This window comes from Charadrius vociferus, unplaced genomic scaffold (genome assembly GCF_000708025.1).
Source record: "Charadrius vociferus isolate BGI_N301 unplaced genomic scaffold, ASM70802v2 scaffold229, whole genome shotgun sequence".
Taxonomy (NCBI): domain Eukaryota; kingdom Metazoa; phylum Chordata; class Aves; order Charadriiformes; family Charadriidae; genus Charadrius; species Charadrius vociferus.
This window is the reverse complement of record NW_009649926.1, coordinates 125672-140416: the sequence shown is the minus strand read 5'-3', so window position 1 is coordinate 140416 and position 14745 is coordinate 125672. Positions and strand designations below refer to the sequence as shown.

The following is a 14745-nucleotide window of genomic DNA, read 5'->3' as shown; positions in this document are numbered from 1 at the left end:
TTTTCACCTATTCATTCATTCATTAAGATCCAAGTGGATTAAAGTGTAATTTTGACCACATAGGGAGGCTTGAGGCAACTGACTGCTGAGGGTTCTTGGGTGGAGTGGCATCCCTTGTACTATATGACAATTCTTGACATCCACTGTGGCTTTCCTGAAATGTTCTGCCATTTTCCAGCATCTTTTACTTGGAGTACCCAAAAATTCAAAAAGAAATTCCTGTTTTCTCTCTGCTGAATTGTTGGACTGTAGTCCTGGCCAGCCCTAATACCTCTCCTCAGGACACTCTCAAGATTACCTGAATTTCCTGATTTTCCTCCAGCCATACACTGGTCCTGCACAGTAGGGAAGGCAGTGACTTGGGCCGCTTTAGCATCATCACTGTCAGTCAGTTCTCAACATGGAGAAGCAAAGACCTGCTATTTATTTAACGAGGCTCTCCATCTCTTCCAAGGGAAGCAGTGTCCATGTTGTCTTTTAATAACGCTATCACTTCCTCAGGCATGCCAGGATCAAGCTTTCATATGACTGGCACTCTTAGGGTGAAAACCCAACCATGTGCTGAGTTTCATCATCAGACCTGCTGTGCTCATCAAGCTTTCATATGACCAGCATGCTTAGGGTCTAAAACTCAACCATTTATCCTTTCATCATCACACCTCCTGTGCTGAACGTGGCTTTGTGGACAACTCCATGCAGGCAAGGCATGAACCAGCTCTTATTCCTACTGCAGAGGGGTAGCACCATGCAAAGTGGACTAGCTAAAAGGAAACAATTTTGACTGTGGTTTTGGGATGCACCTTCCAATGTCACACACTCCTTCTTATTATTTCTCGACGTAGACTTTCATTAAGTCAAGTGATCTTCTGGCTGTGACATTGCTCAAGACCTCAATGTGGACATGCAAAACATGGCACTGCTCACTGTCCCTGGGACAACCTTCCTTCTCTGGACAGTGTCTTGCCACGCCTGGAGCCATCCAGGTGTCTCTGGCTGCCTCTGTCAGGAAGTAAGGCTGTCATTAATTACAAGCAGTACTTTGGCAGGTGAAGGAGCTGGGATTTCCTGCAGGTTCTGTGGAACACAAACAACTGAGCTGTCTCTTGGCCAAAGTCCACAAAGGTCCTTTCCCTTCTTTGATTCCACAAAGCCTCGCTGTAGGGACAATCATCTAAATCTGGTAGAAGTCTGATTATGTGTGACGCTTTTGGCTGCGGTCCCCTGGGAGATGCCATCCTGCACTACTCCTCCGTCAACGCTAGGACAAGGCTGTGCTTCTGAGTCCCACCACATGTTGCACAACTAGCCTTGCTTCACTGAAACCCATAACCTGGTATTGGCTCTATCAGGCTTGATCAAGAGGGGTGCAATGGGAAGCTGTCTTGTCTGCACACCCATTCCTAAACGCTTGTACAGCACCGCTGGCCCTAGAACTGACTGTGCATGTTGGTCCTGGACATGTCCCATGCATTCAAAGAGCTCCCCTTCTTGGCTTGGAAAGTGGAGGGAATATTTTGACATTCTGCTGTTCAACCCTGTGCAAGGGACGGACCGGGCTCCCACAACCCCAGGGTCTGGCAGCCCACCAGCCCTGCTTTTTCTCCCATTTATTGTTATTGTTTGTTATTGTTATTGTTATCATCATCGTCATTATCATGATCATCATTATTATTATTATCATCATCATCATCATCTCATCATTTGTTCTAGCACTGGCAGTACACCCAAAACACCACTGTTTTTAAGTGGTCCTCCTCATTTTCCCTGCTGCTCTCCTGTTTAATGAGCAGCCCCAAGAGAACATTTTGGCCTGTTGCAGCTCCCAAACAAGACGCCCTGGCCAGTGGATGTGACAAGCAGGACGTGTTTCATCTGTGTGCTCTCAGGCATATGCTATTCACCTCTGCTTGCAGAAGAGGGATGGGTTGGAGGGCAGGGAGGTGGGTTCTACGCTAGAAGACCATAGAGACTACCTCAGGGAAAAAAGGTCAAGGGATGGAACAGAGAAGAGAAGCACAACCCAGGAGAAAAAGCTCTCCCATAGAGAAAGGGTGCAAAAGCGCAGCAGAAAGTGTCCAGAGAAGGGCAATGAAGCTGGTGAGGGGTCTGGAGCACAAGTCTCATGAGGAGCGGCTGAGGGAACTGGGGGGTGTTTAGTCTGGAGAAAAGGAGGCTGAGGGAAGACCTTATCGCTCTCTACAGCTCCCTGAAAGGAGGTTGTGGAGAGGTGGGGGTCAGTCTCTTCTCCCAAGTAACAGGCAGTAAGACAAGAGGAAATGGCTTGAAGTTGCACCAGAGAAGGTTTAGGATGGATATTAGGAAACATTTCTTCACTGAAGGGGTTATCAAGCATTGGAACAGGCTGCCCCAGGAAGTTGTGGAGTCGCCATCCCTGGAAGTATTTAAAAGATGGGTAGATGTGGTGCTGAGGGACATGGTTTAGTGGTGGTGTTGGCAGTGTTAAGTCAATTATTTGACTTGATGATCTTAAGGGTCTTTTCCAACTGAAATGATTCTATGATTCTACAAAATTAATTGTGTTCACGCTGAGGTTTGGTACCATTTCCAGCCCTGGGTACAACCCCCTCTGTCCAACAGCAGCCAGTTACCCCAGTTGTCAGTGGCTGTTTTATAACCAGTGCTTAGCTGGCTTCAGATAGGGACGAATCCTAACGCCTGTCCCAAGGAAATGTCACGTTCAGCCCCTGCATCCTGTCCCGGTAGATCCTGTCGAAGGTCTCACTCTGTGCCACTGTGAAATGGTTCCTCCAGTCGCCGCAGATGCCTGAGGACAAAGTGTTTCGGGCTCAGAGACTACCCCACCACACAGCGCCCCCTCTCTGCTCTGTAGGCACAAGGGGAGAGGCTCAGCTCTTTGGTCCAGTTACCAATCCAAGGTGGGGTCTGGCAGAATGAGAGACCATCCCCATCCCTGGAAACATTCCAGGTCAGGTTGGATGGGTCTATGAGCAACCTGATCTAGCTGAAGATGTCCCTGCTCACTGCAGGGGGGTTGCACTTTAAAGGTCCCTTCCAACCCAAACACTTCTATGATTTTATCCTGTGATTCTATGATTCTATGGACCCCGTTCCTCAGACCCAAATGCACTGTGATGAAGCACTCCAAGACACCCTCGCTCTGGCTGTCCTCATGGGGCGGGACACCTGATGGGAGGTCTCCCCGAGGCGTTGTATGGGATCCCTCTTGCTTACCCTTCCTCAGGAACTGGCCCTTTGTCTGGTCCATGATGTCTGCAGGGAGCAGGATGGAGCTGCACATTGGGTTCTCCCGCATGGCTGTGAAGGAGGCATTTTGCACCACTGAGGAGATGGCCTTGTCATCCAAATCCTGCCCCAGGAACCGGCAGAGACGTCTCACGCTTCCATGCAGGTCCTGGAGGGACAGATGGAGCCTGTTACCACCAAGTGGTTTGTGACACACCAGCACGTTTAGAGCTGGAGGGTCTGCCTAGGTGTCTACCTGCTTCAGCTCTTTATAGGTGATGAAGAAAAAATTCTCTGTGTCCTTCATCTCCATCCAGCCCCGGACGTGTTCGAACCAGGAGCCATGGGGCACTGATGGGAGGCAAAAGGCAGTAGATTGGGGTCAGGCAGGGGATGTGCATGGCCAAGGAGGGTTCACACAAGGTTGGGAGCAGGGCTGCCACTATGCGGGACAGAGCAATGGTGTCCAGGGAGCAGATGGGACTGGGAGGTTCAACTGCAATTGCAGCTGAACAATGGGTTCTTCTCCAGCCACCTCCATGGTGGGAAGAGGTTGAGGCTAGAGGTGTACAATGGTCACGGCAGGGCTTTATAGGGTTTCTTAGCCAAGACTTCCTGAAGACATCTGAACTCTGCAGGAGAAGGCAGGGAAATCTACTTTCCATCTCCTTCAAAGCACAACAGGGCTTTGTGGACCTGTATGTCTCTCCAGAAGTGCTTTGCTTTCCTCTTGAGCTGTTCACCCCTCTCCTGCGGGAAGCTTGGCTTCACAGCCATCATCAGTGGACAGTAGCAAAAGACCCTTGACCCGGAGGCAATGGGAGACACCACCCGCCCACCCCTGTGCCCTGAGTAAGCTCCAAACTACACTCACGCTCTCCATTCAGAAAGTCCTTCAAGAACTGCTCAAAAGACGTGGGATCCTCATAGCTATTGCACATCTTGGAGAAGTAGTAGTAGGAGACAACAACATCTCGAGGATCCCGTAGGGTGTAAATAATCTAGGGTAGAGTGTGTACAGTAGTGATACGGTCTCAGTGGGGAAGGGGAGTTGCAGGCCCTGGTACTAGGGTAGATCTGAAAATGGAGGAGTCTGCCACACATGGACCAACTCTGTGCTGCTCATGCAGACCTTGGGCAGGGGTCTCCATGAACACACAAGTCCCCTAGAGCCATTGGAGACTCTCCAAAATATCCAAGAGGGGCAGGATGTGAGATTGGGCTCTGCACATTTCCACCTGGAGGGCGTGGAGGACACTTGCCACTCTCTTCGGCCAACACCAAGGTCCTCACCCAACACCCCTCACTCCAAGGTTCCCCAGATCCTGTGCAATGGTCTTTCCAGCCCCCTCATTTCCCTTGAAGCTCTGCATGGGTGCCCATCCCACCTTGGCATGTGAATGGGAGAAGGACTTAGGGAAGATGTGCCTGGGCAGGTGGCAGGTCAGCAGGCGAGGCGAGGGGTAGCTGAGCGCTGACTCCAGCCCCAGACGAGTTGAGAACCAGGGCATGCGGTCAGAATTGAGGACAGCTTGGCTCCAGCTGGGACAGCCACGGCTGCGAATGAGGCTCAGGATCTCGGTCATCCACACGGTGCCTGCCAGGGAAAGCAGAGATGAAAGGTAGGGGACCTTGCCTAGGGGGTCAGGATAGGAGGACATCACTTTGCCATGACTCCATGGTCAGCAGCACCCTCAGCACTGAGTCTGTGCCTCCCCAGGCAATGGTGCTGCCCTGCCCATGCACAACCACTGCAGTAAAAAAAACCCAAAACAGTCCTGTTCCCCACCACAAGAGAAGATTCACCCTCTGAAGAACACCTGGAGATGTTTCCAAAGCCCTCACCCCTCTCCTGCCCCTTTCCACCCTTGGCCAGCCCTGCTGTCCACCCCTCATACCAGACTTGGGGTAGGTGACGTTGAAGATGTCATCATCCCGCACCAGGAACTCATTGTGGGCGAAATTCAAGCTGTGCTCAGAGTTGTAGGCAGGAGGGAACTTAATGCCTTCATATGTCACATAGTGGACTGGCATCGCGCCGGGGTGAGGATGGGGATGGGGTCCCGCAGCTCTGCGCCACTACGGTGAGAAGGAGTGAGATGGGGCAAAGGGTGCTGACTCCAAACCAAGAAACTTCTTCCCTCCATTGTGGGTCCCAAACAGGAGCCTATAAGGGGATGCTGGGGATATAGGATGTGCATTATGGGATAACCCACCTGGATATTCTCCTGTCCTTCCTCATGAGGACCTCACCTCACCAGCAGCTTGTGGAGATGGGGAACTGCTGGCTCATGGGGCATTTAAGGAGTTCTACGGCTAAATTCCTGCTGGTGGACCAACCTTTCATCTCCCTCCCCTTGCCGCCTCACGTGTTTACCTGCCCTCACAGCTTGGAGGGGTGTCAAGCAGCCATCAGTGCAGGATCTCTGGCCAGCCAAGAGGACAGGAGGTAGATCTTCTCTGTCTGGTATCCAAAACGCAGCCTTACGCTGCTCCAGGAGCTACAGGTCCTCGGAGGTTCCAGGAACTGGAGGGAGAATAAAAAGGTGAGGGAAAAGTTTTCTGCCCTTGTGCCACCATTTTGGAGCAATGATTAACAAGATCCAAAGTCCAGAGGGCATCCCGCTCCTGGAGCACACCAGTGCAGGTTCTTTTGGGAGTGTGGTGGGGTGGGAAGCTATGTCCTCAGCCCTCAACCCCAAGAACCCCACTTTTCTCCCATACCCCTCTGAATTCCTACCTAACCATCTCCCTTTTCCTCCAAATACAGTATTGAACGACTGCCCTGAGCTGAAGATCTTTTCCCAGTAGATTTCCCAGTAAATCCCACTAAATTTTACAAATGCATTTAAAAAAAAAATGGATTATTAAAATGGCTCATTAAAGAAAACCAAACCAAAAGTCCTTCCAGGAAAGGCAGAGATGCTGCTACAGCAATAAAAGATGGGGCAAGTCACAGAATTCACAGAATTCACAGAATTCACAGAATTGTTAGGGTTGGAAGGGACCTCTGGAGATCATCTAGTCCAACCCTCCTGCCAGAGCAGGGTCACCTACAGCACGTTACACAGGACAGCGTCCAGGCGGGTTTTGAATGTCTCCAGAGTGGGAGACTCCACCACCTCTCTGGGCAGCCTGTTCCAGTGCTCCACTACCCTCAAAGTAAAGAAGTTCCTTCTCATGTTAAGATGGAACTTCCTATGTTCAAGTTTATGCCCATTACCCCTCGTCCTATCACTGGGTGCCACTGAAAAAAGACTACTCCCATCCCCCTGGCATCCTCCCATTAAGTATTTGTATGTATTAATAAGATCCCCCCTCAATCTTCTTTTCTCTAGACTAAAGAGACCCAAGTCCCTCAGCCTTTCCTCATAAGAAAGGTGCTCCAGTCCCCTAATCATCTTTGTTGCCCTTTGCTGGACCCTCTCCAGCAGTTCCCTGTCTTTCTTGAACTGGGGAGCCCAGAACTGGACACAGTACTCCAGATGCGGTCTCACCAGGGCAGAGTAGAGGGGGAGGATGACCTCCCTCGACCTGCTGGCCACACTCTTCTTGATGCACCCCAGGATGCCATTCGCCTTCTTGGCCGCCAGGGCACATTGCTGGCTCATGGTCATCCTGTTGTCCACCAGGACTCCCAGGTCCCTCTCCACAGAGCTGCTCTCCAGGAGGTCAGCCCCCAACCTGTACTGGTGCATGGGGTTATTCCTCCCCAGGTGCAGTACCCTACACTTACCCTTGTTGAACTTCATAAGGTTTCTTTCTGCCCAACTCTCCAGCCTGGCGAGGTCACGCTGTAAGGCAGCACAGCCTTCTGGCGTGTCAGCCACTCCTCCCAGTTTTGTGTCATCAGCAAACTTGCTGATGGTACACTCTATCCCTTCATCCAGATCATTGATGAATATGTTGAACAAAACTGGGCCCAGTACTGACCCCTGAGGGACACCACTTGTTACTAACCTCCAACTAGACTCTGCGCCACTAACCACAACCCTCTGAGCTCTATCTGTAAGCCAGTTCTCAATCCACCTCACTGTCCATTCATCTAAGCCACACTTCCTAAGCTTTCCTGTGAGGATGATGTGGGAGACAGTGTCGAAAGCCTTGCCAAAGTCAAGGTAGACAACATCCACTGCCCTCCCCTCATCCACCCATCTAGTTACTTTGTCATAGAAGGCTATCAGATTAGTCAGACATGACTTCCCCTTGGTGAATCCATGTTGACTACTTCTGATAATCTTCTTTTCATCCAGGTGCTTTGAGATGACTCCCAGAACAAGCTGCTCCATCATCTTCCCAGGGATGGAGGTGAGGCTGACCGGCCTGTAGTTTCCCGGGTCATCCTTCCTGCCCTTTTTGAAGACTGGAGTGACATTGGCTATCCTCCAGTCCTCAGGCACCTCACCTGTCCTCCAGGACCTTTCAAAGATAATGGAGAGAGGCCCAGCAATGACTTCCCCCAGCTCCCTCAGCACCCGAGGGTGCATCCCATCAGGCCCCATGGATTTATGTATATCCAATTTATCTAACTGATCTTTAACGTGCTCCTTGTCAACCAAGGGATAGTCTTGTTTCCCCCAGACTTTCTCTGTTACCTGCAAAGTCGGGGTCTCACAAGGACTGGCCCGAACAGTGAAGACAGAAGCAAAGAAGGCATTTAGCAACTCCGCCTTCTCTGCATCATCCGTCACCACAGCACCTGTCTCATTCAACAACGGGCCCACATTTTCCCTAGTTTTCCTTTTGTCTCCTATATACTTAAAGAAACCCTTCCTGTTGGCCTTGACATCCCTCGCCAGGTTCAATTCCAAGGCTGCCTTGGCTTTCCTTGTTTCCTCCCTGCATACCCTGACAGCATTCTTGTATTCCTCCCAAGCAGTCAGCCCCTTCTTCCACCTATTGTAAACTCCCTTCTTCCACCTGAGCCTTTTCAGAAGGTCCCTGCTCAGCCATGCAGGTCTCCTTCTCCCCTTGCCTGATTTCTTGCTCTTTGGGATGCACTGATCCTGAGCTTGGAGGAGGTGACGCTTAAATAGCAGCCAGCTCTCTAGAGCCCCCTTACCCTCTAGAGCCCTTTCCCATGGGATTTGCCCAAGCAATTCTTTGAAACGATCAAATTTAGCCCTCCTGAAGTTTAGGGTTTCAACTCTACTTGTCATTTTGTCTATTCTACACTTAATCCTGAACTCTATCTTCTCATGATCGCTGCAGCCCAGTCTGCCCCCAACCTTTACATCCTCCACCAGTCCCTCTTTGTTTGTGAGTATCAGGTCCAGTAAAGCACCTCTCCTTGTAGGTTAGTCTTCTTTTTCATCAAAACCCTTCATGATTGTGCTATGGGGAGAGGAAGAGAAGTTCTTCCTCCCTTCAGGCTCCACCTGGTCTGCCTGTAAATCAAGGCAGCCACGCAGTCATCTGCGAAATTAAAAGCATTTTCTACACGTTCCCCTGGGAACGTGGCAAGTATTCCGCTGTCGTGCAAAAGGACTGCTACGCTGAAAACTATATGTAAAATTCTGATAAAAGTAGCCTGAAAAAGGAACCCAAACACAGAGTGTTTGAGAAGTCATAAATATTGGCTCCCAGGGAAGAGGACGTGTTTTTTTTAAAAGCAAACAATGAAAGCAGCCATTTCCCTTCCACTCCTGCTTTGTTTTCCAAGCAAACAGGAGAAAAAAATGGGATTAAGAAATGTTTAAACACTTCAAAGAGGAATGTTAACCCACCCCCGGGCAGTGGGTTAACAGTAGAAGTGGGAAATTGCATTAACCCATCACTGTCCCTGTTTTGAGTTAAGAAATAAGTAAAGCAAAACTAAAAACTACAGAGAAAACTTCAAATTATTACCAATTTTTGTTTTTCCTTGCAATCCGAGCAGGTATCTAGATTTTTTGGAATGGACCTAAAATAAATCTATCTGGTGTTTTATAATCAACAGTTAATAGATAACTGTAGGCTTGCCTCCCTCCAAAAATTAAGTATACTAGCCTAAATAAGTATTAACAATTAGATAACAAGTATGTTTGTAAACACCTCTGTGTGGATGAATTGTTAGTTAAAAAATGGCAAAAAAAAAAATTAAAAATTTTAAAAATTTTAGTAAAAAAATACATATTTTATGGTATTAAAAGGTGTTAAAACATTATAAGCAACAATAGGTTAAATAAGATATAGAGAAACCCAGAAATTAATATATTAAGCTTCAGATATTTTTAAATTTTGTGATTAAGAAAAACCATCCATGCTACTGGGGAAAAAATAAATTAAAAAAAAAGCAAAAAAGGGATTCTAAGATGCAGCTAGAGCATTCAAGTTAAACTTTAAGAAAAAGCCTGTGATTTTAAAGATTGTCAAGTATTAAAAATATTAACATGCAGCAACTCCGAATCAAACTTGCCACGTCAGAATTAATAGCAATTAAACAATATTTAAAAGCGAAGGATGAATAAATGCATGAGAGCCTTTTAAAACATAGCGATGAGGTATGAATAGAATAAATCAATTTCTTCAGCACTAAGGTTTCAAAAAGAAATCCCCAAACTTACCCAAACCGGAATCCACAACAATTTAGAATGAATTAAAATGAGTTAATTAATTAAAGTTACCACTTCAAAATTAATTAAAGCAGTAGTGGAGAAGTGAATTCTCATGAAAGAAAACCCATTTGTGCTAAAGTGGAACAGTAGTCAAACACCTCGCGCTTTCCAGGAGTCCAGGTGATTCCACCGCTGCCGCAGCTCCAACAGGACGTTGGCCCCAGTTGAGTGGAAAATTAGAAATAAATAAATAAAGCAGCAAAAATATCAATATTCGTTTTGAGACGGTGTTTTTTCAGACCTCACCTGGATGGGACGCGCTGGTTGGACACCCTGAGTAAGCACGGAGCGGTTAGTCAAAAAGAGAAAAGGCAAAAGGTGGTTCGTTTCAGGATTAATCAAGTTTTAGGTCTTCTCCACCAGTGGTTTTCCTCAGAGGTCGGTGATGGGTCCGGGGCTGTTCAACATCTTTGTTGGTGACATGGATGTTGGGATGGAGTGCACCCTCAGCACGTTTGCCAATGACACCAAGCTGTGTGTCGAGGTAGACATGCTGGAGAGAAGGGATGTCACCCAGAGGGACCTGGACAGGCTGGAGAGGTGGGCCTGTGAGAAGTTCAACATGGCCAAGTGCAAGGTCCTGCACATGGGTTGGGGCAATCCCAAGCACAAATCCAAGCTGGGTGGAGAATGGCTGGAGAGCAGCGCTGAGAAGAGGTTTAGGGTGTTGGTGGATAAGACGCTCAACATGAGCCGGCAACGTGCACTGGCAGCCCAGAAAGCCACCGGCAACCTGGGCGCATCCCCAGCAGCGTGGCTAGCAGGGCGATGGAGGGGACTGTGCCCCCCTGCTCCACTCAGGGGAGACCCCCCTGCAGTGCTGCCTCCAGCTCTGGGGCCACCAGCATAAGAAGGACATGGACCTGCTGGAGCAAGGATGGAGGAGGCCACTGAGATGATCAGAGGGCTGGAGCACCTCTCCTGTGAGGAAAGGCAGAGAGAGTTGGGGGTGTTCAGCGTGGAGAAGAGAAGGCTCCAGGGAGACCTTATAGCAGCCTTCCAGTACCTAAAGGGGGCCTACAGGAGATCTGGAGCGGGACATTTTACAAGGGCGTGTAGCGATAGGACAAGGGGGAATGGCTTCAAACTGGAAGAGGGGAGATTTAGAACAGATATAAGGAAGACATTCTTTACTGTGAGGGTGGTGAGACACCGGAACATACTGCCCAGGGAAGTTGTGGAGGTCCCATCCCTGGAGGTGTTCAAGGCCAGGTTGGACGGGGCTTGGAGCAACCTGGGCTGGTGGGAGGTGTCCCTGCCCAGGGCAGGGGAGTTGGAACTGTATGATCTTCAAAGTCCCTTCCAACCTAAACCACTCTATGATTCTCTGGAGGCACCTGGTGCTGCTCATAGGTGATGGGGAGCAGCAAGATGTCCAGATGGAATTATGAGGAATATCAGATGCCTTGGGGACGCGATTCCCTGCCCTTCCCGATTGAACATAAAGGGAATCTGGCAACTTTTAGGTACCTAATAGGTGCGGCCGTCCAGACTGGTTAGCGCAATGGTCCTCCATTGGGATGTGCCTCAGAGGTCCATGTGACCATGTCATCATGCCTTTAACCTCCACCAGTTGCCCCAAACCAAATCCTTCCTGGATTTGCGGCCCAACCAGGCAGCAGATTGCGTTGCAGCATGAGAAGGTCCAAGCAACCTGGGGAGACATGGAGACATGTGGGTTGATTGCACTGGGCACCTCCAAGGACCTCCTTCACCTCCTGCAACTGTAGTTATTTGTAACCTTCATTTGTCTTTTTTTTATTTTTATTTTTATTTTTTGAAATACAGTGTGGCTTTTTTTAATTTAATTTTTTTTTTTAAATACGGCTTTTCAACCAGCTCCTGCATTTCTTTTCTTGGTGCAGCTCCAAGTGGCTTTGTATCTCCTTGTCTGCTTTGCCTCTTGCCAAACCCAAGTCAAAGGGCTGCATCATCCGTGGGACCTTTCAATCACTCACAGCCCTTTCAAAACATGGGCGAGGCTGGTGGTGATCCCCTGGGGCAGGTTGCCCCGAGAAGCTGTGGCTGCCACGTCCCTGGAGGTGTTCAAGGCCAAGTTGGACGGGGCTTGGAGCAACCTGGGCTGGTGGGAGGTATCCTTGCCCAGGGCAGGGGGAGTGGAATGAGATGATCTTTACAGTCCCTTCCAACTCAAACCATTCTATGATTCTATTTGAGCTCTTTGAAGATGTTTGCCTAAGGGCTGATGGTGATTGTCTCTGTTACTGGTTTATCTTGAGGCCTTCTTGCATTGCCACATTGGAAGGTGGACATAGGGTTGGGTGGTACGAACATCTCAGAGCTTCCCAGTAGTGATCACCATAGGACCAGTTTGGTTAGAATCATAGACTCATAGACTGTTTTAGGTTGGTAGGGACCGTAAAGACCATCTCGTTCCACCCCCCAGCCCTGGGCAGCACAGCCTCCCACCAGCCCAGGTTGCTCCAAGCTCTGTCCAACCTGGCCTTGAACACCTCCAGGGATGGGGCAGCCACAGCTTCTCAGGGCAACCTGTGCCAGGGGCTCACCACCCTCAGAGTGAAAAATTTCTTCCTGATATCTCATCTAAATCTCCCCTCTCCAGTTTGAAGCCATTCCCCCTCGTCCTATCAAGCAGGGTGGTGACCAACAACACGAACCCTTCGGGTCGCAGGGCTGGATGCAGCGGGGTTATGCACCTCCCTTCCATGCTGAGGGTGGCGAAACACTGGCCCAGGTTGCCCAGAGAGGTGGTGGCAGCTCTGTCCCTTGACACATCCCAGGCCAGGTTGGACCGGTCTCTGAGCCACCTGATCCACTTGAAGATGTCCCTGCCGGTGGCAGGGGTGTTGGATGAGATGGCCCTTTAACGGTCCCATCCCGTCCAAACCCTTTGGTGATTTCATGATTGAACTCCATCTCTCTCGGGGTCATTCCCGGGATCCGTTCAGCGTGTTCTCCCCCTCCGTGTGTGTGTGTGTGTGTCCCCACGTCAGCTAAGGACAGGAGCAGCCTGGTGTCCCCGGAGCAGCACCTTCAGCCGGCCTTGGCCTTGCTCCGTGGGGGCCCTCTCACTGCACACACATGCTCCAGGCATGTCCCTGCCGTGAACACGCATGTCCCCACACCCACACATGCTCCAGGAGTGTCCGTACATTGCACACGTCTGTCCCCACACACGTGTCGCTATGTACACACATAGTGCAGGCATGCCCCTGTGTTGCACACGTGTTTTGCCATACACACGTGTGTGGCCCCACACACGTCCCCATACATGCTTCAGGCATGTCCCTGCATTGCACACATATGTCCCCATACACACACATGTCCACACACATGCACACGTCCACATGCATGTTCCAGGCATGTACCTGTATTGCAGAAGTGTCCCCACATGCACACACGTCTTCATGCCCACACATGTGCTCCAGATACGTCCCTGCATTGCACATGTATGTACCCACATGCACGTGTGCGTCCCCACACCCACCCATGTGCTCCAGGCACATCCCTGCTGTACACACGTGTCCCCATGCCCACACACATACTCCAGGAACATGCCTGCATTGCACACGTGTCCCCGCATGCACACACATGTTCCCCTGTGCACACATGCTCCAGACACGTCTCTGTTGTACACACGCATCCCCACACCCACACGTCCTCACCTGCACACATGCTCCAGATACATCCCTGTGTTGCACACACATGTGTCCCCACACGCATGTCCCCATGCCCACACACCTGCTCCAGGTATGTCCCTGCACTGCACACATGCGTTCCCACATGCATATGCGTGTTCCCATGTGCCCATGCGTGCTCCAAGCACATCTCTGCATTGCACACATCCGTCCCCACGCCCACACGTGTTCCAGGCCTGTCCTTACATTGCACATGTGTATCACACACACACGTGCGTGTTCCCATGCCCACACATATGCTCCAGGCACTTGCCTGCACTGCACATCTGTGTCCCCACATGCACACACATGTCCCCATGCACACGTTTCATGTACATCCCGGCATTGCACATGCATGTCCCCACAACCACACACATCCCCATGCCCACACACGTGCTCCAGGCACGTCCCTGCCATGCACACATGCCCCCATGTGTACACGCGTGTCCCTATGCACACACACATGCACCGGGCACATCCCTGCATTGCACGTGTGTGTCCCTACATGCACACATGTCCCAATGTGCACATAGGTGCTTCAGGCATGTGCCTTCATTGCACATGCACTCCCCACATCCACACATGCATCCCCATGCGCACACACGTGCTCTACGCAGATGCTTGCATTGCACACGTGTCCCTGCACGCACATGTGTGTCTCTATGCCCACACATGTGCTCCACGTACGTCCCTGCATTGCACACGCATGTCCCCAAATGTACATGCGTGTCCCTATGCACACACACGTGCACCAGGCATGTCCCTGCATTGCACACACGTGTCCCAAAGCCCACACACATGGTCAAGGCATTAATCTGTACTGCACACGCATGTCTCCACACTCACAGGTGTATCCCCACGTCCACACATGTGCTCCATGCATGTCCCTGCATTGCACACGTGTGCTCCACGCGTGTCCATGCACTCCACACGTGTGTCTCCGCACGCACACACGTGTCCCCATGCCCACACACGTGCTGCATGCATGTCCCCACTCCCATGCGTGTCCTCACGCCCACATATGTGCCCCAGGCCCGTCCCTGCATTGCACACACGCGTCCCCACACACACACACACGTCCCCACACACACACACGTGTCCCCACGCCCACACGCGTGTTCCACGCATGTCCCCACACGCCCACGCGTGTCCCCACACCCACACACGTGCTCCAGGAAGGTCCCTGCCGTGCACACACGTGTCCCCACGCCCACACACGTGTCCCCACGCACACGCATGTTCCACGCATGTCCCCACACGCCCAC

At 50.6% G+C, this 14745-nt stretch overlaps 2 protein-coding genes across 2 annotated transcripts in view; one reads left to right on the top strand and one right to left on the bottom strand.

The window, feature by feature from the left end:
* Nucleotides 1-2669: 2669 nt before the first annotated feature.
* Nucleotides 2670-5259, bottom strand: SULT2B1 (sulfotransferase family, cytosolic, 2B, member 1). The gene is made up of 6 exons (XM_009891125.1): nucleotides 5124-5259; nucleotides 4614-4822; nucleotides 4100-4226; nucleotides 3482-3576; nucleotides 3214-3394; nucleotides 2670-2785 (listed from the first exon to the last, which is right to left on the bottom strand). Exons 1-6 carry the CDS (start codon nucleotides 5257-5259, stop codon nucleotides 2670-2672), a joined length of 864 nt encoding a protein of 287 aa, XP_009889427.1.
* Nucleotides 5260-11177: 5918 nt separating this feature from the next.
* Nucleotides 11178-14745, top strand: part of LOC104291831 (zinc finger protein 883-like) — an 11025-nt gene continuing 7457 nt past the window's right edge. Inside the window, exons 1-2 of the mRNA XM_009891123.1 lie at nucleotides 11178-11316; nucleotides 12802-12893. Of these exons, the coding sequence (XP_009889425.1) occupies nucleotides 11178-11316; nucleotides 12802-12893 (231 nt within the window). The remainder of the gene's footprint in view (nucleotides 11317-12801; nucleotides 12894-14745) is intronic.